The sequence below is a fragment of the Rhea americana genome, unplaced genomic scaffold, assembly GCF_003343005.1.
Source record: "Rhea americana isolate MKP2758 unplaced genomic scaffold, rheAme1 scaffold_59, whole genome shotgun sequence".
NCBI lineage: Eukaryota > Metazoa > Chordata > Aves > Rheiformes > Rheidae > Rhea > Rhea americana.
Window position 1 is genome coordinate 3,895,574 of NW_028186745.1, and position 26,721 is coordinate 3,922,294.

Below are 26,721 nucleotides of genomic sequence, written 5' to 3' on the forward strand. Positions count from 1 at the left end.
TGTGTGTTTTTTATGTTTTTCTTTTGTTTAATATTATGACAAAACATTATAAGAAAAGCTTTTTTTAAGTAATGTGAATATCAAATAGTACCCATCAATCCCTGAATCATGCTATTCAAAGTGCTTAAATCTACACTAAAAATAGAGCAACAGAAAAGTACTCCTCGTGTGGCTCAAGAACCACCTGCCGATGGTTTAAGTGTGACTGCGGTCAGATTGTTACAGTCTACATTTATTCCACATCCCAGTCTTTACCCTTTAGGGCATGTAAGGGGGAGGGAAAAGGGAAAGAACTGGGGTACTTGGGTATTTGGCATCCAGTTGAATGAAGGAAAATGCCATCAGTGCCTGACAGGTGTCTGTAATAACAAATAAATAATAGCTTTCTTACACTATGAAAATAACCAAATGTGCAAAGATGTTTTAAAATTTTATCTGGTCTGGCAGCTTCATTTCCATTTTGTGGACATTTGGCACATGTCCAGAGGGAGACACTGTAATAAAGAACAGATTGTGGAAAAGAACTCGAGCGAATTGTCAGAGAAATAAACATTTCTAAGCAAATAAAAATCAGTGCACATCCCAAAGCTCCATTAACTTGTTATGCAGATACTGAGATTTCTTGACTTTCACAACAGGATCATAGTCATTTCCTCCCACACTGTCAGTTCTGGATTACGCCCACAAACATTCCCCAAACTGCAGTTTGCCCACTCTCTACCCATCACTTCTCATTAACAAGACCAAAATGTTATAAGCTGTACCTTTGTTGTTGTTGTTGACAATTAGGATGAACAAACCCGCCACATCCATTATATTGGCCAATACCAGTCAGCCACCATAAAAACACCTAAAGCCAATTAATCACTCAAATAAACTGCAAGATCTGCTTTTCCAGTATTCCCAGTCACATTTCCGCTGGAGTAAATGAAACCCATGACGATTTGACAGTGCGCTGCAACCAGGAACTGCCCCAGATCCCATAGACTAGCAGAGAATTTGGCCTGAATACAGTTTACGTTTATAAAATATGCAGTTACTTTCCCCTGCTCTTTCTAAAACCAGAAAGGATTTTTCCATTATTTAAAAGATAAGTGTGGGTAAGATTCCTATTTCATTTGTCTGAAAGATATCCAACGGTAAATGCAATGCTTTTTTTCCTTCCCTGGCAGCTGTGGTACACGCGTAATTTGCAACTCCTCAAAGATGGAATCATACATTAAAAATAAAACTAATTTATTTATTTATTAAAGTGAATAAACTGTTCTTAATACTTCCAGGTCTGATTTAAATATTAATTTTGTATAAATAATGTTTATTCTAAAAACAATGATATTTGTTGGTATTCATGTTGGTGTTTTTTTCTGCCTGAGTTCTTACTGAAATCATGTTGAAATTAATAAAGGTTTACTTATCATTACAAGCTAAAACCAAATGAAAGAGATTTCTTAATCCTGAATATATCATTTTAAAGCAAATACAGTTTGTGAAACATTAAAATACAGGGGGACTCTGTAATGCAACAGCAAAATAATGTTTTGCTCTTAGTTTTTTAGAAAATAACACTTTCTATAATACAAAGTGACAAGCCATCTCTGACAGCGTCCTTTCATTCCCCTTTGGTTTGGAAGTCGTCACTGTAAATATCAGCAGGACTCACTGCATTTCAGTGCCTAATGCCATATTTGCCTGACAATTGCAAATGGTCTTATTTGCGGGAATTTGGAGGGGGGAAGAGGAAACRTCAAAAGCCTCAGAATAAAATCCGCAACCACATTAACGCTTTTCGAAGGAAGAGTTAAAATTCGGGTTTGCTTTTATATTTATAAAAGGGTTACAGGCGACTCACTCTTAAAAGAAAGCAACCTCCCTCCCCCCTTCCCCAGGAAAGGAAAAACCAAACCATCTCTAGTTTCTACACACTCTGTAGTGACTACTGTGAAGCAAMTGATACAGACTGGGCATATTCTGGTGTTTGACGAGCATCTACCRAGTTAAATGTTAGACGATCAGACTGCAGTGCTACCCCGAAGGGGGCCGTTGCAAGGGCAGGGAAGGAGTGGAGCACGTGTGGGAGGAGAAATGAAACTGGAGCTCTCAGTGAGGGACGGGGTCCTTCTAAGAACAAATATTCTTCCAGACAGGTGAACTGCAGCAGGCATGGCCTTTGTGTGTCAGGCTAGGCAGGCCAACAAAATGGATGGTGCTTCTGGTATCAACATAGCTTTGTCCAAGCATTCCCAAGAGAGGTTAAAAACAAAATGAAACAAAAGTCTAAAACTATACTAACGAAGCAAAAAAGTTTCCTATCTATACAGCAGTCTCTTCATTTWAAAAAATGTAAATATACAAATTCCAATGACATATAAAACAAAGTTGAAAATGTGAATGGGAAGAGACATGGGTAAAACAGGAAGACTGATGCTACAAAGAAATTGCAAAAAACATATGTACAAGACCCTGTTTTTCCTCGTATGTTATCGATTGTAATGCATGTTTAACAGCAGCAGTCGAGGATGTAGTTCCAGGCACCGGACTGCAGACTCCGCTCCTACTCAAGGGGGTTGACGTCCCCTTGCATTTCTGTCACCAGATGACACTGGATATACTGGTCTCCCGYGGCAAGAGGGGCAGTATCGCACTGTTTGTGTGAGCCTCATCCGGGTTCTGCTCCCTGTTAGTTTTTGTCTGCGGCCGCTGCCCATTTATAAGTGTCATAGGGATGTTGCAGTAGGTATGCTGGTTACCTATTGAGGTAAGAGGCAGGGTGCCGGTAGGAGGTACATCATATTCATAGCTTCGATAATAGTGTTTCTGGCGCATCTGCGAATGATATGTGTTATGAAAGGTGGAGCGCAGATCTGGATGGGCAGTGGCAAGAGCGGTGGAGGTGGCAGCAGCCATGGAAATTGCGGAGACTGTCTGCAGTTCCCCAAAGGGCCCCTGCTCACTGACATCTAAAACCTGCTCGTGTGTGATTGGTTCTATCCTCTTAAAAGGCATTTCGTACTGTAAACGTTTCCAGAATTTGGAATTCAACTTGTTGCATTTTGGCCCATGCCATTTAATGACAGTGAGAAGCTTGATGGTGTGTTTCAGGGCCTCGACCTCCTGGTAGTTCATGATTCCCCGGAGTTCGCTGCATTCGATCAGTATCACTTTAATTTCGCCCGTGACTAACATGTTCCGAAGTCTCGTTTCCAGTTCAAAGATGCTCCAGCCTCTTCTTACCACGTAATTTGGAGTCATGACGATGATCAGTCGCTTGCTTTGGTCTACACATCTTGCCACGTCTTCAATATAGGCTACAAAATAAGACAACGGCTCAAAAATCAATCCAAGAAAATATCGTGCTCCCACAGGACGGGGAGAAACAAAAGAGGCAAATTCCCTGGTGCCAGAAGAGTTCAGTGCACACTGCAAAATCCTCAGTGGCAAATATTTAWTCCAAAGCCTCTCAGATGTTACAGTTCATGAATGCATGAGCTGTAGTTTGGTACCAATACCTGTATCTTCATTGGAACAAGTATGTCCATAAACTTTTTCCCTTTAAAAAGGCCAAGGCACCCAGCTAGATAAAGGAGCAGCAACTACCCCTAACTCAAACACTACCCTGATGTGTGCTGTAGGGTTAGAGGCATCTTGGCGTTTTATCGCCCCTGCCACACACATTCACAAAAACAGGGTATGCCTTCTCCAAATGAATTTTTAGGCTGCTGTAGATTTAAAAATATCCACACTAATATGTTTAGCGTTGTGCTTTGCCTAAACTAAACATCCTCTCTTATCTTTAGTAAAATATATAGAACTTAGGAGCTGGCTAAATGGTTACACTGAAGTTACGAAGACTACTACAACAATTTACAAAAAAATAACTAAAGGTATGTTGGACTACATGAAAGAAACATGGAAAAGAAGATACACTTTTACCAGCTGGAATCAATTCTCATTTCCAAGCTCTGCGAATGATCCAGTACCTCCACTGCACATTTATCTACTCTAGACACTAACAGAATTCACTGCTTTGCTCTGCTGCAGGTATTATTACTTAACTCTTGCTTTAGTCCAAACACAACTTCTTCCTTCCTGCCTGAATGTCTGGAAAAAAAAATATATAGTAACAGTTTGCGTCTTTTTTTCAGACTTAGAATCACTGCTATGTCTCCAGGCACACACTCCGGAATAGAAAACAAGGACCTCTGTACTGATTGCTAGATGTGCAAGCTCTACAACCAGTGTGTGAAAAAATACTGATTTCATTCATTTCCTGTACTTACATAGGCCCTTTCTGCTCTGTCTCACCTTCAGTGAAAGTAATACGATGGTTAAAAACATAATTATCTCATCTGGGAAATACACCTTAAGTATGTTTAGTGGCTTGCCCTGACTCTTCCCTAAGACAATAGAGGAAACCCATGGATGACAGTCTGAAGGAGCAGGCATAGAAAGGACTCTCAATCCATATAAGCAATCCACATATGCTTTTACCACTAAAGAAACACACAGGCATAAGGACGGGACTTACTTCCTGTGGGAATCAAATCTCTATCTGGTATGAACAACTTATATCCATAATGCTTTTCAAGCATATCCGGCAGGATCTCAAGAGCAAATCTTTCTTCTTCTCCAGTTTCTTGATTCCATTGGTCAGGATCCACTTTGGTATAGGATAGATATGCATCATAATCTTTGTTGTCTAAAGAAAGATAAGAAGAAAGTAAGGTAGACTATTCACCATTCTCRCACATTTCCTAAATAATTCCCAGGAATAGTAAATTGTTTAGATAAAACAGTGAGCTTTCACCCAATCACTAGATATGAATCCRTATATTTTCACCTTTTCTGCTTTACTTCTTAGAGTTAATCCTTATTTACACAGATACGAGGGAGACGGGATGCATATCCTTAGACTGAAGTTTGTGCACAAATATTTGTGTAAGGCTCTATACCAAGGAAATCCACTCAGCTGTGTAGTGACAGCTTGTGAGCACCGAAGAAAAATGTCACCAAGAATTCAAATTGCTTTCTATCTTCRAAAAAGAAAAGAAAAGCATGGAAATAACTAAGTTAATGCACAATTGYCTTTGCTGCATGGTAAAGCATTTCATTCTTGCCAAATTTGTGCTACAAAGATAAATTTAGGGCCTAGGACTGAAATGTTTTAAGTRTAGGTGGAACTTTACTTATAAAACWCATTGGCTTTCTAAGTCTGGAATTGTCACCAAATTTAAAGCAGCATSAGCTCTTGACGATGCAGTTTAAATCTCTTGAATTCTGTGTGCTTAAATTTACAAATTCAATGTTGCATTAAYGTACATTTTGGTATTTAATAATGTGTCATTTCATTTCAATCTGAGAAATAAATGTGCCTGTTTCTTCAATGTATTTGGTGTGCCTACTTGAGAGACTGAATCAAAGGAGCCATCATTAATTTTCATTAGGAGGTCAATAGTGGCAAGTGCTCTGGAACTAACTCAGTGGAAGAGAGGTCACGTTTTGATTTTTGTTGTGAAGAAAGCAGAGAAAAATCAATGGCAAGAGTAATGAAATGTTAACATCCTTCTAACTCTCTTGACAACATTATGCACAGGCTATTGAGAATATCAATTGCTTGTAAAAGAGATCTGATTGAATACTCTACTGTGTGTCATAAGTAATGTTATATTTGTTCCGTGCTGAATTCGGTTATTTACTGAGCCAGTCCTTTCCTCATTTACTCCTTTTTGTAGCCTGGCAGTATCTATTTGGAAAAGCCTGCCAAATGCAGAATGGATGCAAAGTGTATAAATGAAATCATTAAAAAGGTGCTAATCTTGAAAGATCCGCTCTTGCTTCCTAGGAACCATGCCCTACTTTGCTCATTAAGATTTGCAAACGACAAGTGAAATGGTAAAATTTCAAAGTTTCAAATCCTGTGAAGTGATCATATCCTTCATTCTCTCCCACAAACACTTTTTATCTGCAATTACCTATTGGACTGTTATATTCATGAAAAAAAAAAAAGAAAAAAAGAAAAGTAAAGAAAGAGAAGCACTGTCTTCTGTGGTACACTCTTCCCAAGATTCCTTTCTGGAGTATTTGTGATATCACAATCCTTCCCAACTAAAAAGCACCAAATGCCTCAGTCAATGGCTTGAAATAACACTGAATGGATCAAGTAAGAGGTACAGGGAGATTACAGGGAAGACTCTGATTCTACAGCAGGCCAGCGTTCACCCAGCAGCAACATTAACATGCAAAAAGGTCAAGAGATATACGGGAAAATTACCACAGCTGAGAAAATGTGGCAATGTCATTTTCTGTTATCACCTTAGTAATGGTCATAATCATATTACATGCTTGAGAGCAGTGTTGAAAGTCTTTGATTAAAGATGAGAATGCATCATATTTCAAASGGATAAATTATAAGAAATAATACAGTGTTCAAACTGTTTTAAAGGCTTCAAGATACTGTCTATTAAGATGGCTTGCACACTTCCAATTAGAAAGAAAATTATTCACACCATGCCACTATTTTCTAGCATATGTAAATATCACACTAATGCACCTATTTGAAGTACACCATTCCCATATACTTGGGGCAGGTGGGGTCCAATAATTCCACCAACTGCAACTGTATTATCTTRGGCTACAAGAAAGATTTCTTTCTACACTACTTGCCCGTACAATTTTTAATGGCCAGCATCTAGGGTGTGTCCACACAGATGGGTGCAGGCAGTCAGGAATTTATTCAAACTCCAATTCAGCTAGATATGTAATCTGTTTTGGAAAACTTTTAGATGCTTTAGCATAGTGGTTTCCCTGAGCTAATATACACCCAACTGTCAGATATTTTAACTTTATCAGCCAAAAAAAAAAAAAAGAAAAAAAGAAAAGAAAAGAAAAAAAAAATCAATTTAAAACAGAATTACTTTATCTGGTAATTTTGGAAATTTTGTTTTCAGATTGGCAAACATACTGGAATGAGCAGAAAATTCTCAAAATGTGAAATGCATGGGGTACACAGGGAGTGATTAGAAACTCCATTTGGTTTGCTTTTAGGATGTCTACATATTAGCATGCTTTTAAAGAATTAAAATTATTTGGGTTTCATTGACAAATCCGCAAAACCTTTTAAAAAATACAGTGGGCAGATAGCTATACAATCACCAGAATCTTTTCTGTAGTGTAGTCAAAGAGCAATGGTATTTATTATTTTCTGTAATTGGTCAAAAAACTTAGAATTTCRGTTGTGAAAATTGAGAGAACTTGTAAAACTACTGCAATGTGCATCTGCAGAGAAGTATTATACACATGGTAGATAACTTCTCTGTGTATGGTGGATAAACAGCTCCTCTGATTYCTGCTTGCAACCAGCTGAAGTGATCCCTGTATTCTAAAGGACCTAATYAATATTTTTAACATGCTTTCCCAATGGCCTGAAAGAGAGATGCAAGTCTGCGAACATCTGGCTCTTGTAGCTGAGTTAGTGAGTTCGGGACCTGGGGCTCACGTCTTGCCAGCCTTTTGGCCACATCAGATGGTGGCAGGGAGCTCTGCAACCCCTTTGCTCTGAGGCTATTTCCCATGTAGAACATCTACTGAGCAACACATCCTGGAGTGCCAGGGCTTCCGACAGACACACAGGGAGTCCAGGATAGTTTTGTGTTTTCTTGGCCATTTACTGGAACAGATATTTTTTCCCATGAAAAAATTTGGTCTCAACACACCTGCCTTTTCTAAGGAAAACCACTTCATTAGAAAATTCCTGCTCTGATCAAGTCATGAAGGACTTGATATTACTAATTATACTGTTAGGTAGTACAGTAATGACTAATTGTTCCTATACGTAGGTACAAAATCAATTTGGGTACTAGTCTGTTTAAATATTTAGTGTCAGAAAACAAAGCCAAATCCAAATGGAGAAGAAAGCAAGCTACTGGCAACTTGAACTTCTCTTTTATGTGAGAATGTCCTTGTTTCCTCCCATCAGCAAGCAGTTCAGTCTGCTATCCGTGCATCCTCAGAATGAAAATGTGATTGACTGCTACTTGCACRTTGGCTTAGGCAAACATTATGCCATTTCAAAGATTTGTTTTCATCAGATTCCTGTGCATTAGCAATAAATTAGAACATACTTACTCACTACCTGCTTCCACCCACATTTACAAAGAAAAACACCTGCTAATTACCAAAGACAAGGATGTTGATCATTTCATCTGAATCTTTTTTCTTTTTTTCCCACAGAGATTAAAAGCAAATAACTAAATATACTTTTGTACGTGAGAGCACTGCTCTTCCCTTAACCATTTCAGGATTCCTTTTTATAGAAACCAATCAGATAAAATTCACCTTGCATTGTCTGTAGGTAGTTTGCCAGCCTGTGTAATCTAATAAATGTCCCTTAAGGTAATGAACAGAGMTGAGTATGACATACAATATCATAGAAAAGCAACAGTTCGAAGCATTAGGTGCAGATGGGAGAGTACTAAAGTTTTTCCCTTCCAATTCCATGTGAATGGACAAGTAATCCCCTCCAGTTATGTGGTCTAGCTACAGACTGCTGGCTGTGGAGCAGGATACACTGAGCGTAGAGCTCTTTAACCCAGCAGCCTCCTTTGCTGTGAAATTTTGTTGCACCCATTATGGGAAAAGACTGAAACAAAATCTGAAGCAGAGCTCACCTGGCCAAATTCGGCCAGATTCAATGCAAAAAATTCTGTTGGTGTAGTACAACAAGCACACAGGGGCTTTGGATTAGTTTAGCGCAATGGGGTCAAGTACAACCTGTGCTCAAAGTATGTGTTCAGTCCACAAATGTTTCAGTTAGCCCAGACCCATTGCAGTTCAAGACTCTGGTCAGGACAGACCATGAAGACACACTTTGGCATATTATTTTAACTGCTACATGGAGGCAAAAGTTGAAATACTGAGTAATAGTTATGGAGCTATTTGTACTCAGCCACGTCTGAGAAAGTTGTTTGGATCAGTCTTAAGGACAGACATTTGGGTTGAAATCTCATCTCCATTAAGAAAGTATGGAAACATCATTTCCATGAGCAAATCCAGGATTTTTGGCAAAATGCCTGTTGCTATCCATTCCTTTTGGTAATCATCTAAATATAAATACAATCTCGTTCCTTGTAGCTTTCTATAGTGTTAATCCAGTAAAAGTTGCATAAACTTTAAGGAGCTGAAGTTGCAAATGTTGCTTCTTTTTCCGAGGAGTAAAAATGTGCTCTGCAGCAGTCACTTAAAGGCTCAGTATCAGCATAAAATGAAAGCCAGACTCTATATGCATCTAATTTGTCACATGCAAATGGAATCTCTGGGTAAGTAAATTGCTATCAGACATCTAAGTACTCATCTGTATGCATGCTTTTTTAACAGTTTTACAYGCAGAAATGCTAAGCCTGTGCCTACAAAAAGATAGATAAAACTTGGCCTTCTACAGGGACCAGCTATATTTTTCCTGACTTTCTATAATTAGAACTAAAATTTGTCGTTGATATATACACAAGATAGACTATTAGTTAATTAATGAAACTGAATAATCTATTATTAATGGTAATTTTTCTGCTTATGCTTAGTCTAATTTTGTATTCCTGACTAAATTAAAAGTGCATCTACAATATCTCTCAGTCACTCTCATTAACATGGAAGTTTAAATTAAATACTACTACTGAAGACATTCTACTTTTAATATTAAAATTTGATGCAGCACTAATCTCTGAAGTTGGTCTTGATAGATATGAAAAGTCAGAAGTTCTTATAAGAGTTTTAGAATGTTAAAAATTAGGAAAATTAGAAGATGGTGGTAGAAGGTATTCTCCCAATATCTCTGAATTATTTGCAGGTCCAATACAAAACTGAGAAAAAAACATTACTAGTAGACATGGAAAGACTGAATGGTCACCACCTAGCAGGTAGTCATTTCAGAGCAAGTAGTTATCAGTGGAAGACTGGAAGAAAGTGGCTACTATTTAAAAAAGAAGGAAGTAGAAAGAGGCAATAACAAAGGCTATCCCGTAAGCTCTAAAAATAAAGGAATCAGTTTTTTGACACCAGGCAAACTTCTTAAATTAACAAAGTGGCATGTAGTGACTGCTCTTATTATGGCCTTAATTGAGCTAAGAACCTAACTACCTAATTAAAATCCATGCTTAACTTCATGTATATGCCTAAGTTCTGCTGATCTCAGTAACAGCRCTTATAATTAATGCCTAGGTTAATTATTTTGAAACTGGAGTAGAGGCAGCTTTGATTTAGACAATATTAACAAAAAGTCTAGGAAATCATTGTAGATATAAATGAAACTGAGGAGAAAAATGGCTTGGAAATAAGCTTTCAACCTAAAATTCTTGCAGTCAGATGCCAATAGGGTGCATTCAGCTCACCTACCCTGGAAATCTTCAGTGCTGTTCTGCTTTTGATTTAAAAAAAAGGAAAAAAAAAAACTTCAAAGTTTAGAATCACTTAACAGAGCTGCTGGATAAGGAACAGAAGATATATCAGTCTTCATGAGTAGCAGTATTTGTTTATGTATGATGGAATGTATTTTATTTCTTCTGTACTTCTGGACTTTCTAATCTATAGCAATCTTTGAATTTTAAAGCAGTTCTTGATAATTTTCTTCATTTTCTATTTTTAATTATGTATATCCTTTAGATGCCATAAAGTGTGAATTAGGAGACAGAAAAAGAGTGGGAATTTTTCTTTGAATCAGTAACTTTTGAGGACAGTCTAGAAAAATCCATATTCAGTGATGGCATAGATTGAGATTTTATTGACTGAACACTTCACATGTAAATAAATTGTATAAACAAAAAGTTAACAGTTAACAGAAGAAGGACTCCAACAATATAATTTTAATTAAATAAGAGGAAAATCCGTGTTTTGTAACTAGTAACACTGAGAAAGATAAAAGCTGCACTTTTCCAAAGATGATTTTAATAGAATCTGAAATTGATATTCATAGAGTAGCGTTTCTTATTGTCACAGTTTGCCAATAGCCAATTAGCATGCTATTGCAAACTTACTCTATGGGTCCCAAGGGGAGAATCTGTAATTGCAAAGTCACTAACTTCAGCAGCAGTTTCAGTATAGCTGTACCTGCATAGCATAATCATTAACACAAGGACTTTGGCAGGTGCCTAAATCATCGGTAGAAGTTACAGTTGAAAGTTAGCAGCTATATCTCACAGTGAAACTCACAGTGTTGCCTCTCCTTGCTGGGTAAAAGATTACTGGACTGAAACCCTGGAAACTACTACGAAGTATATCTTACTTGGTTTTGTGCTGTGTTCTWAATAAGTTTTTTTCTGGGGAATCCCATAGGTCTGTTTGTGAACCCTGCTAGCCTTCTGCAGCTAGATAATGGTAAGGAGGAAAATCATGATCACCTAAGGAGTCCCCTTTGCAACCAGAGTCTTCAAGGCACAAATTGTCTCATCAATCTCTTAATCTGACCATTGAGTTGGTTCCTCTCTCACTAAGTGTTAGAAATGCGTCTCTTAAGGAAACAGCTAGCACAGTCCGAAGAAGATTTCCTGAATTCAGAGAGCACAGCACTAGCGCATTTTGGGAGTACTTTGTCATATTCCAGCAATGTGCAAAAAAAGAAGCCAAGACCCTCTTCCCCCCTAACACGTAGGTTTCCTTTGTAAGGAAAACTGTGAATTAGACTCAGGATTGCAAGGGACACCAGCCTGTCCAGCGTTGGGGAAACAGCTGAGGGTCATTCTGAGGGTTATCTTATCTACTCCCAAGCAAAGCTGTCTCTCTGGAGTTATCAGCTGACTAAACATTTTTGTTGTTCTTAAGCCTAAAATTTACTTCCAGTCAACCTGGCTGGGAGAAGGGGCATTTATGTGTTTTACTAGAAAACTGTACTCACAGTATGTTTGTTCAGACTTCTGTAATTTCTTATTCTTTGTGTTCTTATTAATTTTAAGCCTTTTAGTGTAAACTTTCTCCTTTTTTATGGTAGTGTTCAGCCCTTGCATATTAATTCCTTTAGGCAAAGACACTGCTTGTATCAATTTAAATGGTTACCAATGCACTCAAGGGATGGTGTCTGCAAGACTGATAGCTGTATCATACACTCTTATCTGTGAAACTGAAATCTGGAATATAAACACACATCTAAATTCATGATTTTTTTCAGTTGTTCTGGCTATCTGACCAAGTCCTGTAGCTTTCAGCCTGTGGTCTGTAGAATTCTGGATTTATCCTTAATCCTTAACCCACCTTAAATTCGGTTTACAGATATTTGCACATCCCCTAGAAGTGGTTGAATTTCTGTATGGTGGCAATATCTCTTTTGATACAAATAGCCTTTTAAGGTCAAAGAATGCAAGGTAGTGCATTCTTTGGAATGGAAGGAAGAARTCGTGGCATGTGTTGATTCCAGGTACTTGCAAACGCTTTCTTGCATTTTTATTCTTTTCTATTAGTTAAAATATGTTATTTAGTTTGTTCATTAAACCATTTAAAAACAGGGGAAGGCAGCAGAGAAGATCCTTGGAAAATAAAAATACTAAAGTCCTTGCATAAGTAGTAACTGGTAAAACACTTCAGAGAGGATGAATGCAGTATAAAATCTCTCATGTTGGAGCTTAATGTACAGAACAGAAGAAATCATAGCTTCTAAAAGTGGCTTTCTCTAATAATGTGTTAGTACTTAAAGTGTACTTTATGGACAAGGCTCTTCAAAAATGGCTTTTAAATTTAGAGCTGCAAACCTAAAAAAAGTAGCCTGATATTTAACAATGATCAGCTCTCAGAAGTTCCTGGTGAAGCCTCTATTTCTGAAAAGTCTTCAAAACAGTATTGGACATTATTTGCGCACCGATCCATGATATTACCTAGACCTTGCATGTGGACAGATCTTGATGTTCTCCACTTAGACAGATTTGGGAGTTTCTGACCACTTAGCTGGTGGGGGGTGAGTTATATCTCCGAGACACAAGGTCATGGCACACATCTGCAGGTGAGAAGGGGAAAGTGCCAGAGGACAGAGCATTTCACTTGCTTCTGTGCTCCAGCTCCCAGGGAGAAGTGTCAGATGTTCACTGTGCTAAACACTGGCATGTTGTGTTGTTCAATGCAAAAGAAGACCACAATGCCTGTCATGCAATTTCCCAGATGTGGAGTCATTTCCTGAGCGGCTGGAAAGAACATATGAACTGAAAAAGGGGGAAAAAAAGTGGTAAAATGAGAGCTGGATTTGATGACATTCTAATTTTGGAGGAAAGGCATAGAATTAACCATGAAGAAAAAAAATGGGTTTCAATGCACATTCCCAGCAGACAATAAAAGCGTGACTGAGCAGAAGGGTTTGCTGGAGAGAAAAAAATCAGAAGGAGAAGTTAGTCTCTGGTTTGAGAGAGAAGATGAGAAATTTCAGGCTGCAAGGCAGGCAAATGAGGAAGCAGAAGCTCTGAACACTTGCTTATCTGCAGTACCCCCAACAAAAGTAATATATTAAGTTACACTAACTCTAAGGGTCAAATACTTTGTTTTTAAATATTTCTCACAATTTACCCATGTTGCCCAYGGAAATGTGTATGTTAGTCTGAGAAAAACTAACGCTTCTAAGGCTTGGAAAGGAGAGTGGAGTTGGGATGAGATTTAACATCCTGAAGGGCTTATTCTCTGATCAGGAAAGAAATGAAGTATTGCATTTTAAAGGAGATTTTCAACTAAAAGGTTTAGCTGGACATCACTTTTAAAGTATTTGGAAGCCTCTCTGGGTACACTATAATAATATGTGGAAAAAAAAGCCTGTGAGTATTTTGATGTTTGCTTATCCACATGCTATTCTGAAGTATGACCAAACATGATGTAAATTATGAATAGCGTGTGGGTGCTCTGGTATTGCACTGCAGGAGGTTGGGTTAGAAGAAGAATGTAAAGTTCAGCATTTTGTGCCTGTCAGCTAAGTGAAAGGAAAGGACTTGAATCTATCTCTGCAATTTATTTCCACACAAATTGTGGCTTAGAATTCTGCGAGGCATTTGCTCTGTGTATCCTTGCTTTTGCAAGAATCTATGTGAAAGAGACACTCAGAAGAAAAAGTCTAACTGCAGTAAGCTCATTGGCAAAATAGATTTTATCTTTGTCGTTAGCATATTGAACACAATAGAAGCTACAGTATTCCATTAGCAATCTGCAAGTAGTATTTTTCTTGGTATGGTATGGAAAGTAAGCACACAAACAATGAATGTTTGCATTGATCATCTATGGAGAATCCATGCTTTACCATCTGCAATAATGCAATTTACTGAGAAGGATACACTGAATGGAAACAATTCTTCCTCCTTTTATGTCTCAGCACAGCATACTTGCAGATTACTTTTCTCTTGTTCCTATTGTTTTCAAATGGGAGATTAAAGTATTTTTTTCCCTAAGGTCACTGATGCTTGGGCTGGGAGGAGAGAGATGCAAGTATGTAACATTTGCTAGGGTAAGTCTGCAAATGAATTGGAATGATTTGATATAACAATAAATTAGAGCCGTAAAGAAAGAATTATTGAAATTCAGAGGAAAACATTAAATTGTATCTATTTAAAAATTATTAAATAAACCATCTATGTCTGCATATGAGTGTTACTAAATTCACACATGCAAGTATAAAAGCCTATTTAGATTGAGGGCTGCTTAGTGGAGGAGAAAGGATTGCAGCTCCTGAAAAAAAAATGGCATCTGCCAAAATCCTTCCTGAGTCACAGTCCCTCTGGGCTTTGGTTTCCTCTTCTGTAAAATAAGTAGAATAACCTGATTTTTTACCTCGCTTAGGTGCTATACTAACATACAGCAATTTTGTAAGTCTAATAGAGGGATACAAAATGTTCCAATGTTCTTGGGTTCGTTTTTGTCCCGAGCATTTTCTATTTTGAATCCTTGTGCATTTTTAGATTGCAGGCAGAAGTGGATCATTCCCTAGTGATTTTGGTATGGAAACCTTTCCCTTACATAAGGACGTCTAATTTTGCTGCCACTATTCTCTCTTATCAGAGATAGATTTGGTTGGCACTTGTTTATCAGTACATATTTATTATAATGTGTCACACAGTGGCTTCTGCCTATTACCTTGAACTGTAAAATAACTTTCAACAGTATTTCAGGAAAAAAGAAGATCCTGTCACAAAAGAAATAGTGATAACATGAAACATCAGGAGCTCTGACCCAAGAAGCCAAACCTAATTAATCAGAGCTCGCAACTCAACCAGTTTGCTGCTCAACGGCAGTTTTGATTACTAGGATTAGAGGCAGAGAAGACCTCTGTCTTCAATGGTTAAAAAGAGAAGGAAAAAGCTGGTATACATTTGACATGACCTCAGGCAAATGTCACATTGCTTTTGTTTCACCTGGGTGTCCTTCAATCTCACTACAACTTTAATGGCTGTTTGCCACTCTCTCAATCATTAAATAAATGAACTCAGGAAAAGAGAGTGCTGGGCACATTCCCCCTTGCTCAATCCAGCTTATTGAAACCGATCAGGTTAAACAAGCACTAAGTTGAGATTCACTCCAACCTCCACCTATTTGGAGAACACAATTAGAGAAGACATTCACTTGCTTATGAAGAAGTGAAGCTGGCTTTCAGCACCCACCAGAAATGAACATCTTTAATGCATCAGTGCTGGTAATTTACAATCAGTGTTGGGAGTAAAAATCTAAGAGACATGCGTTTCTCCTGGAGATCAAGAGCAGCACGTACATCAGCCAGGCAAGCTCTGCTGCTAGCGTATTGCGTGAGGAAAGTCTATTAAAGGCTGTGCCTAATGCAAGTGAGAAACAAAAATTGCCGTTGTTAACACGTCTTAAACTGGAATGAAATCTGGGCCTTGATAGAGAGAAATGAAAAACAGGCATACTTATAAAGTAGAAAACATACTGAGAAGCTGCCTTACCTCCGTCTAGTTCTTCAGCTCCAAAATGATTCCTGTAGAAGAGCATAATCTCTATCTTGTAACACTTGTAGATAGTCACTAAACAAACAAGCAGCAGCAGAATAGCACCAAGCCCACCAGCAAGCTCAACTGTATACATCAGCTCTGCAAAGAATTACAAAATGCAGTAACAACCACATTCAAACCAGAGAAAGATTAGCTGCAGACCTAGCACTTACATCAAACATTAGGATAAAATGCTTGATTCTGGGTTATTTATTTGTAGGACACTTGCAGAAATAGCTAATTAAGAGAAGTCTTTTTTTTTTCTCTGTTACACTATCAGAATTGCTTTTTTAAAAAAAATAACAATTGTTGAGTCTCTGTGTGTGTGTGTGTGCATGTACGTGCATGATAATGTGCATATGTATGAGAGATATTTGATAGMTGTCTTCCTTCTCTCTCTTGGTAGATATATCACAGTTTGTTTTACATAGATAAATGTTGACATTCCACTTACAATGAAAGCAGAGATGAACGTTTCTCTTTTGGAAACTGTACGGCAGACACAGCCCCTCCCCTATTCCACACCCAGATAAGAAACACCTCTGTTTTTTTGATGAGTTTCTGTCTACTATATAAGATTAGAATTTCCATTTTTCTTCTTTCAACATGAAAATAATAATAATAATAAAAAAAAAACTTGAGGGACATGGAGATAAATTATCCCAGGAGCCCCAAAGCCTCACACCTCAGTTACATGTTAATATCTTTGACACAGTTTCCCACTGATCTGCAATTCATCTTTATTCTCCCCTCTTTCCCTAAGCAGGGTTGGCTTGTATTTATACACAGCAAATCATGCCAATTTGTCAGTTCTGACATTCATCTTCAGAGCATGGACTCCCTGCCTTTGAGCACTCTACCACTGGAGATTCGTGTGATGGATGGAGGTCATTGTCCTGTAGCTCCGTTCCTGAGGACAGGGACACCAGTCAAATGTAACCACGTCTGTCTGACAACAATAACCTCCTCAGAGGGTTCACTTATCAGTTAATAAGTAATCATTGACTTTCATCCTTCCAGTTCTAGCAGTTGCATGCTCAGGAAAACTCTCATAACTACGTGACATCTCATCCATGACACACTCAACTAGGAACTGGCAATGTTAAAAGAAAGGGTGGGGGGAGGAAGCAAGGTATAACTAACAATATTGTAGTATGAAATGAGCAGTAAATGCCACATCTTAAGACCACCCATACACTTCTAATATCCGTCAGTTTCCAAGAATACTAAGAAAGCAGATTTTGGAAATTCAAGACAGACATTCTGCTTCATAAAGTTCTGTGCTGGAGAGAGCTTGGTTCCACGCTATTTCCACAATGTCCTCCTCCAGTGAGTAGCTTCTGTTTCAGTGAAGTGATGTAGCCCTGAAACACCCTTTTTTCTGTGCTTATGCAGATATGACACTCCAGCACAATACAATTCAATTAGAGAAATAAAAGGTTAGAGGAAAAAGTGACAATTCCATTTATTTTGACTATGTCCACTGAGAACCACACACTTTTTTATTATAAGGCAACTGTAAAAAGATTCATTGCTCTCTAGAAGACACTAAAAGCGTAATAAAAGAAAAGAAAAAAGGCATTTATATTCTGTGCTGTTCTTTCTGAAACTGTGCTGGAAACTCCTTTGTGTTAGACATTTTTAAGACCAGCAAGGTTACTTCAGCCTTTTTTAGTCCAGAGAGGAGAATGTTATTAAAAACACTCAACAAAAAATAGTTTGCTTAGATAAATAATACAGTATTTTTGAATATAAATGTAAATGGAAATTACTCTGCATTGGCTTACTATAGTCTGTTTATCATTTTTTTACTATAGGTGATGCAGCTCTTCAATGGTGACTAGAGAAAGGGATTTAATATGTTGGGCTGCTAGGCACAAAATACTCTATTTATGTGCCTGCTCTTATGATGCATTAAAGGCAAGGAAAAAAAAAACTTTACAACTGRAAAACAAAAGTTTCTTCCAAAGTTAATGATTATGAGATTAAATGGAAAAAAATAACTGCAGGTAGTCATCTGCTTTCTATCACTGCGCGTGAAATCAGACTATTGCACCTCATAAGCAGCAGCACTTTTGCTGGCAAAGAGTCTCATAGCTACCGTTTCCCCCATTAGAATAATTCAAGGCTATGTGAGTGTGTTTATTTTAACACAGTGCATCTGGAAATACATAGCACTGCCCTAAACCTATCAGACAAGCAAAGCAAACAACAAAATTCTCTAAGTTACCCTGAAAGGTACTAGAAATTGCCGTTTTATGTGCTCTTGCCAAGCCCATCATGATCACTTGGGGAGCTCAAGGATAAGATGGTTCTTTCTTAAACAGCTTTGCTTGCAAAAAAAGCTTCATGTGTGATCCATCTACTGCAGCAGGCTTGTGTTTTCCTCTGCACTGGACCCCATTTATCAGCACATGTTCCCTCTGTCCCTGTCTTGGGTGCTATTTTGCATGATACAGAGACCGAGATATGCAGCACTGAGCTCCTCAGACAGAGCACCCTTACACCCACCCATGGAAATGCCTAATCCAGCCCCTGAAGAAGTGATACCGGTGCAGCCCCATCTGTGCTGTGCCGCGCTGCGAGAGGCAGGACTGATCACCCTGTGCCGTGCTAAACTGATTGCTGTCCGGCCTTGAGCTTGCATGTCTGCAGGATACTAAACAGTGCCGGTGGGGGCACTGGCTCACCCTGGGCTGCCTCAGGAGTCCTTCAAGCAGCGTAGCACCATGCTCTGCGTGGGACCGAGAAAGGTCCGCACCGTGCTCCACAAGAGGCCACGGAGGGGAGGCCAGTCCTGTCTCTCACATCAGCCTGGCGGGTCCCCAAAGTCATTTCCTACTTCTGTGCCTCGGTTTCCCCACAGTGAACTTGGGAGCATGTTTCCGACTCCTCTGCAGGAAGAGCCTGGCCTCTGCTTTTCGATTACTTCTGAAAGGTGCTTTGTGAAAGCTGAGGGTGCTGGCGACATGTATGACAACGACAGCGTGACCCTCCAAACTAAGCTAAAGTGCAACAGCGAGGTTAGAGTGCGAGGCTRTCTTTGCACTGGCAACTCTTTATTCTGCCTTTTGCATTGCAATTCGAGCACACGTTACATTCTCTTTGAAGTGTGAGCTGTTTTTCCTGCAAAAACCCAAGCTTCCTGTAGCAGCAATGCACTGAAAAGATTCTGTTTCGGCACAATCCCACATCAGAGGAGAGACAAAAAGTGCCAGCCTTTTAAAAACGGCTCAGCCTCTGTGTTAGGTTGTGCAAATCCCAGACTTTGCCCTCTTTAAGGAGCTGAGACTGAACATGGGAAACGGTGGTGGGAATTACTGGGCTAGCTCTTACGGGGGACAGGCATTCTGCTAAACCCAGCAAGCGAGCGAGTGCCAAAGAGCCACGTTCAGAAGCGCGGCGATCATTTAGTTACAGGCAATTAGCAATAGTCCCCTGGTAGCCTGGGAGCAGCTCTGCTCCAAGGGAAAACACATCGATTACTGCTGCAGGAGTAGAGTGGTTTCTGAATAAATCGCTTCAATTTAAAAGAAAGTTCGTTACAAGCGTTTTGACCAATGGCTACATTTTTTTYCCCTTATCAAGAGGCTTTGGCCAAGCAACACAATGAAAGAAATAGTTAATTAAAACAAAGTATGTGCCCCCTCTGAATATCCTGAATGATATGGCTAGGAATGAATGCATTCATTTTATACTGATTGTAACTTAATTATTAGGTGTATTTGTGGGCTACATCTTTGATCTTCACCTGGCTTTGATTTTTGATAAAATTCCTTTCCCTGTGTCACACAAGCAATTCAGTTATCTTAGCAGGAGCTGTAACAAGAAAGTAAATAAAAGGATGCCTTCAGTGATTCGTATCTTTTGATTTATATGACGTGCTTCAGAGACTTTACATTTGATGATCTGTGATGATTTAAAATTAATCTTATTCTATTCATTAGCCCATATACAGCTGAGCTGCTAAGAAAAATAATTATACTTCATTCTTTTTTGTGATTTATAGCTCTTGGTGGATGTGTGATTTATAACTGTGTATTCARTTTCTAAGCCTTTTTCAAAATCCAATTATAGTCTATCTAAGGTTTCAATTTTGCAATCACTTACGCAGATTGCTTAACTTCGCAGCCTATAAGTAATCTCTCTGAAGTCAACAGGACTATTCACAGAGCTTCCAGCTAGCACATATATAAATCTTTGCAACTTTGTTGCCTAAACTCATTTCCATTCTCTAGGTGTCTTGGACATTTGGGTCACAAAGCTACAAAGTTTGGTTATATATAGCTTTCACATTTTGTCCAGATATACATACACAGACTTCAATTACGAATTGAAGCATAAAGGTAGTGAATGTAATTTAGAAGGGGAGCAGTTAAAGACAAGGCTGACTAAAACTCCCAGCTATATTTTCTAGGATGATGTCTGAGAGAATGAGGGAAAAAAGCAGATACTGATAACCAATGCAAGAGTGATGTATCACAGCATGTAGTTTTGTTTATAAAGAAATGTGTTTCCTGAAAAGGGAGGAGGAGACTGGCTAACACAGGAATACTTAGCTTGTCTGAGTCCCATATCAGACATTACCAGTAAATGGTAGGCATGATTTAAAGGTTAGGAAGAAAAAAATCCACTCTGAGAATTTGAAAATAAAAACGGTAAAGTATGTTTTTGAGCTTTTTTTTTTTTTTTTTCTCAATACAGTATTCATTATCACATGGCTGTAAAAATCTATCTTTCCAAAGTATGGCATATGGAATCACAGCTTCACACAGCATATGCATATCTATATCTATAGATAGATGTGTGTATGTGTGTGCATTCATGTGTGTCTGTCTATTATCTAGCTTTCGCGATTTTTTTTCCCCCATGGAGGGCACTACAGATACTGTTGTGAAAAATCACTGATGGATCTTGTAGGATAATAATGCTTCCGACACTAGAGGTTGCAGATTTGGGGTGTTCATTAGCTTGCTTATGAAATCATCTCTTGGCACAAAGAATACACTTTCTCCCAGTGCAGGCCACACATGCCTGTAGGTGTCTGCAGATTTGACTTAAGGTGGCTAAATTTAGTTACAGTTTTTAATACTTTTTCCACTGCAGAAATTTCTTTTTATTTATTAGAACTATTCAGAGCCAGTTACCTCACTTTATTCATTAGATCTATACGCAATATATATTCTTTATTTACCTGTGAGAAAGAACTAATCAGATTCAGGAATATATATGTATAGTATGTATGTGTATATATATGAGTGCAAATACAAGACAAAGATCTCGTTAACTTGTTCATCAGTTCAGAAGGCAGTGTGTTTGAGTCTTGGTTCTGTTGGATTTCTCAGCATTATTAGAAGACAGGCAGTAAATAATAATAATAAAATGTATATCCTTAGCGATGACATTTTTATTTCTTCTGAGAAGTATGGGATACCTGTTCCCAGCAGGAGAATAATTACACTGACTACCTCCAACAGTATGTTAGTTCAAGAGAGTACAAGATGGAAGAAAACGTAGATGCTGTAACACCACTGAAATTTACTACATTAAATACAGAACACTGCATCTTTAAGGCAGTTTACACTTCAAATTGAAGGGAAAAACATCATCGTGATACAGAATTGCATTAATCTCTGTTTAGCTTCCCCTAATAAATTAATTTTWTATGACTTACTCCTTACTGATTAGGAGAGCTTCTAGCTGCTCACTGCACTACAGAAATCAGCCCACACAATTACTTCTTTTAGATCCGCTGAAAGAAATGAATGTAAGAAGCACTGAGAAGTTCTAAAATGTGGGGGAAAAGTTGAATACTAATTTCCAAGGATGTAAGACCATAAAACACACTGTTTACTTTTTTTTTTTTCTCCTAAGGATAGCATTAAAGAATAACTTAGCTCTGCATAGGTTATAAGAACAATTTGTGACATCTTATTTTAAAATATTTTCTTCCTTGTCAATCAAGGTTAGAAGGAACTTACACAGATATTATGCAAAAAGAAGAACTATCATAAAAGTGGTACAAAAGCTGTTTTAAAAAGGAGTCTGTTAACCAATTTGTTTGGCACATCCTCAGAGGAAATCTAGATTTAGGCACATGCTAAGTAATCTGACAATTTTTTTTCACTAGAGAAGTCTTACTCCAGTTTTCTGAGGATGAGAAAAACCTTAGTGATGAAGAGAACAGCCTTATGAAGAGTTTCTGTTAGGCACTAGTCTCTATCAACCCACTAATTTGCTGATTTTAGATGAGATTGAGCGTAAAAAGGACAGTCATTTTTTATTAGGCTTGGGGTAAGAAGAGATTTTACGCTTTGGGCCCTATGTCATGAACTTCCTGTGTGGCTGACTTTATGAACTGTCCAGCATACTTAAGAACCTCTGGACTCCTTCGATGGTCATAGGGGGAAAGAGAAAAAAAAAATCAATTCTCATCGAACAAAATCACTTGCAATTCTGATTATAAAGCCTAGAGAGGAACTTGGAAAAGTTTTTTCTTGGGTTCAGCATGAATGATAAACASGTAAGCTGGAAGATATACGTGTTTAATGTCTTAACGAACCGAGCGGGTCAGAGTTTTGCAACAGTTCTGCTTCCATTGAGCCCTAGAGTTTTATTGAGCTTTTCAAGTAATTAGGGACAGTTAACAGAATGTGTAGTGTAAAAGTCATTGCTCTCTCAGCTCGCGTGGCGAGCTCCCATTCAGGAAATCCGGAAGCTTCGTGAAGCGTTATGGCAAAAGAACTGTGGCACCTTGCAGTTTCTCTGCAGAGCTTAGAAGAGAACTGCTGTTGCCTTTCTGCTTCAAGTCCCAGTTGTCACTCCTCACCACCACTGTGTGAAGTCACATTCCACTGACTGAAAATGCTCGTGAGATCAAAAACTTAGCTTATTCAARTCTTTAAGTCATGAAACCAGTTTTTACTTATCATGCCAGATAAACTGTTATTTAAGGTTCTTGTCAACAATTCTGTTATCTTTAATAAACATATGAATTGAAGAAAATTCAGCATTTTTTGTTGTTCATAATTTTCTATTAAACTGTAAAAGAAATATTAATAAAATGTCTATGTATTCACTGATGGAGAGTTTAGAATATGCCTACCAGTTCATAGGTTTCCTCAAGATTTGTTTCCCACAGGAAGATTTAAATTCTTTTCTTTTCAAACATTTTCACAGAATTAATTTTCACAGAAAATTAAACTAGAATAAGTCTCTTCTCCTAGACAGTTTATTTCAGTGAAATTTCTTTTTTCCAGCAGAAAAAAAGCTTTTCAGCCAGTTCTCAGCTACATAGTTTGGATTCAACAAGCCAGATAGTCACTCTTGGAGACTATGTGTGGCAGAGGAGAGCAAAACCAAAATATAAGAGAGGCACAGAAAGAAAATTAGACATCAGGAGAAAAATGGGAAGAAGAAGTGAGAGATATTTTGAAAAAACTGCACAGAGAGTATTAYTTAGTCTTAGCTCTGGTGGATGTCCCATGAAAAATATAGGTACACTAGTTAGCTTTTAAAATAATATAAATGAGACAAAAAACCCCTTATGACAGGATAAAATTAGAGATTATTTTTGCTTTAGAGTTTTAGCTGTTAAAACATACTGACAAGAATTTCCACAAAAATAACCATATAATTATACTGTAATCTGTAATTCCAACTTAATATATGATTAAATGAGACCACAAGGGATTTGATCTAGCGTGAAAGTCAAACTTTTCAAGAGAGAACACTGTAGAGAAACRTTTTGCTTATACATTATCTTTTGGTTATGTATTATGTTGATAAACTATGGGCTTATATTTTTGAATTAAAAGCCTGTGGAAAAAAAATTGTAGTGTACAATCCACTCATATAATCTGCAATATGTTGTCTGCCATTAATAAATTTGTACGTAGCTATTGTCAGTACCACTCTCAAAATTAATTTCTGGATGGTTCTTCTATCTAATTGAAGCTCAACGTGTAACTGCTGCAGATGATCTCTGTCTGGTAACAAATAGCTACCTAACTGCTGCAGATAGCTATCATCACTAACTAACAAAATCAGTTTCAGACTATAACAAGCAGTTTTTTCCCCTCCCACAAAAGAGAAAGTAACATGATCGTAGTAACCGTGAGAGAAAGAGATCTGCTGGTCAGCAGCCGGAAGAAGGGAAGGAAAGTTAAACCTCCTGGGTTCTGATCCCTCTCGTCCTGGGAGTATTTTGGGGCAAAATTTGTAAGAATGGAGCAGTCAAGAAACAGCATTGGCACTGTCATGCTTAAAATGCTCTACTGCCTTTAGCGCCTACACACAGTGCATGAGAGAAATTAGGTGTCTACAAATGGTTAACCTATCAGGCAGCACAAAAATGTGTATTATAAGTTTTTTTATGCACTGGCAATCAGAAAGTAAAAGAAGTCGAGGAGAAAAGAGAGGCTAAACTCCCAGTGATATAGACTGCTTGTATCTGGGCTAAAAGGAGCTGCCACAGACCTGGACCTTCTTCCCATGTCGGATGCTGAAACTAGGTCAGCTTTTGCTTGCTCTTGGAGTAAGAGGAAGTTGCATCCCACTGTTGCCCTGAACTTTCTCTTAGAAGGTGGGAGGCTCCAGGTTTCAAGTTGCGTGCCAAATCAGGGAAAAACAGAAGCTACTTCTGCCCGGCGCTTAGCACTGGTTTATGTAGGGGACCACAATCACGTATTGCTCATATTTTCTGTGAAGTAAATTTGTCCCTGCTGGATTGACGTGTCACGAAAAATAAGGGAGAGGCACATAGACCTTTGCTGGTGCTTTAGACTCTGAACATCTTGTCCTTATCAGAGTTGGTGTATCCAACAAGGTGATAGTGGGCATATCCAGTGAACACCTAAATTTACAGACAATATATTGACTGGGGCAAAGCAGCAGTTACAAGGGTGTTTGAAGGGCTTACATTTTGTACGTGAACCCCCAACTGTAGCACTTAGCGCTAAATACTTTTGTTTTCCAGGGATACTCTTTGTTCAGTAAKAGAGCTTTCTATTTTCTTGTCCTCTTTGATCATAACGGTAATGCACTACATGTAGAGTTTAAGAAGGATTATAAATTCATTTTTAGGTACTCAGTGAACATTCTAGATTCAGCATTTCTATTTGCTTATGCAGCTGGAAAAAAAGATCAGCAACTAGAAAACCAACCAAAACTAATATCTCTGCAGATGCCTCGATGTTCAGGAAGCAAACATACCTAATTGTTAGGTTTTGATTGTTCTAAGTGAGCAAATAATCAGAAATTAATAAACAACTAACTCATTTCTAGCCAAGACTAAATGTGGATCTAAACGAGGAAGCCTAAAATGAAATGTTGTCATGGTGATATACAGGAGACTAAGCAAGCAGTGCAAAGCTTTTTTTCCTAGGAGACCTGAGAGACTAGCTAGAATTTTTATCTGTCATGGTTAATTTATCATTTCACTGAAACAGTTGTCAACATGCAAAGTATGCAGAAGGCTTGTAACAGGTACCTTTTGCTTTTTGAGGGCACAACAGATTTTGTTTCCAAATCACAATTTCAGATTCAGCCTTATTTAATGAGGAAAAAATGTATTTGGGGAACCGTTTGCTATTTTTTACTTTCAACTATTTATAATGACAATAAAATATTGAGACCACTTCCTCTTAAGCATGTCATCATGAGGCTACATTCTGTGGCCTATTTGACATACTGATTTTTCTGAGAACAGAAGCAAGGAAAGTAGATYCTTGCAAAATTTATGCATCCGTGTTGCTAGATTAAAAAGCTGATGGTCACAGAACAGAAGAGAGTTCTGTGCTGTGTCAGTYGCTGTGCTGTTGCTGGCATGGAAGGGAAAATAAGGACTCATCATCAGCATATGAATGAATCAAAGTGAATTAATTATTGGTTTTAAAGTAATTTAAGCCTTAACATTCTTTATCTTGAGTGCTCCATGTACTAATTTAATTATTAAAGACAACCTATTGGATATGAGTGTTGTATTAAATTCTTGCTCTGGGTTCAAATGTCTTTGAATTAGGGATAAATAGCTACCAGCTGCTAAATTGCTACAGTTCAATTACTTAATGAGTTAATTTCCTATCTCAATACATTCAAGAATATATGGCAAAAGCTAGGCTAAGGAGAACATCTGGTTATTTATATCTGTATCCCTTAAGAAGAAAAATGATTAAGAAGCAATTCTATTCAATTAATTGGAGGTACATGAAAAACACGTCTAAATGAGTAATACACACGAGCTTGATTTATGGCTCCCCTTTAAACTTAGGTTTTGCATACGACAAGGCTAAAACTAGAGAAGACATTGCTGCTCTGATATAAATTGGGATGCCACACGTAGTGCAAACCACAGCACGAGTCTGGTTTGCTCACCTTTACAAACGGTCTAAAAAGCCCCGCAATAACAGCAGCAAAATATGCGCCCTGGTCCTGAATATTCATTGCTCCCTGAAGCCGGAGGGCTGCTACACGACTGTGGGGAGCACCAAGCTGGTAAATGTGGAACACCCTCCAGGAGGCAAAGCATCCGGACACCTCGCTTGGCGAGAGGCTCTCTGCCGCGCCGTATCTATCTCCGTGGGAGACYACTGTGGCCATTAGAGAGGCTAAAATCACAGGATGTGAGTGGAAACAGGAAGGTCCTTAAAAGTTTATGTCATGATACTTCACTTCAGAAACGCTGGCATTAAAGAAATATGTTAGAAAGAAAATCTTCACGGTGAGACTACGCAGGAATTCCCCCGACAGGAGGTTTTTATGTGGCGCTGCTGATAGAAGC

At 38.2% G+C, this 26,721-nt stretch overlaps 1 protein-coding gene across 1 annotated transcript in view; it reads right to left on the bottom strand.

Moving 5' to 3' along the window:
* Positions 1 to 2,585: 2,585 nt before the first annotated feature.
* IL1RAPL1 (interleukin 1 receptor accessory protein like 1) overlaps positions 2,586 to 26,721 on the bottom strand; it is a 337,923-nt gene continuing 313,787 nt past the window's right edge. Inside the window, exons 8-10 of the mRNA XM_085319453.1 lie at positions 15,897 to 16,040; positions 4,526 to 4,696; positions 2,586 to 3,305 (exon numbers count right to left, since the gene is read on the bottom strand). Coding sequence (XP_085175579.1) covers positions 2,587 to 3,305; positions 4,526 to 4,696; positions 15,897 to 16,040 — 1,034 coding nt within the window. The 3' untranslated portion in view covers position 2,586. The remainder of the gene's footprint in view (positions 3,306 to 4,525; positions 4,697 to 15,896; positions 16,041 to 26,721) is intronic.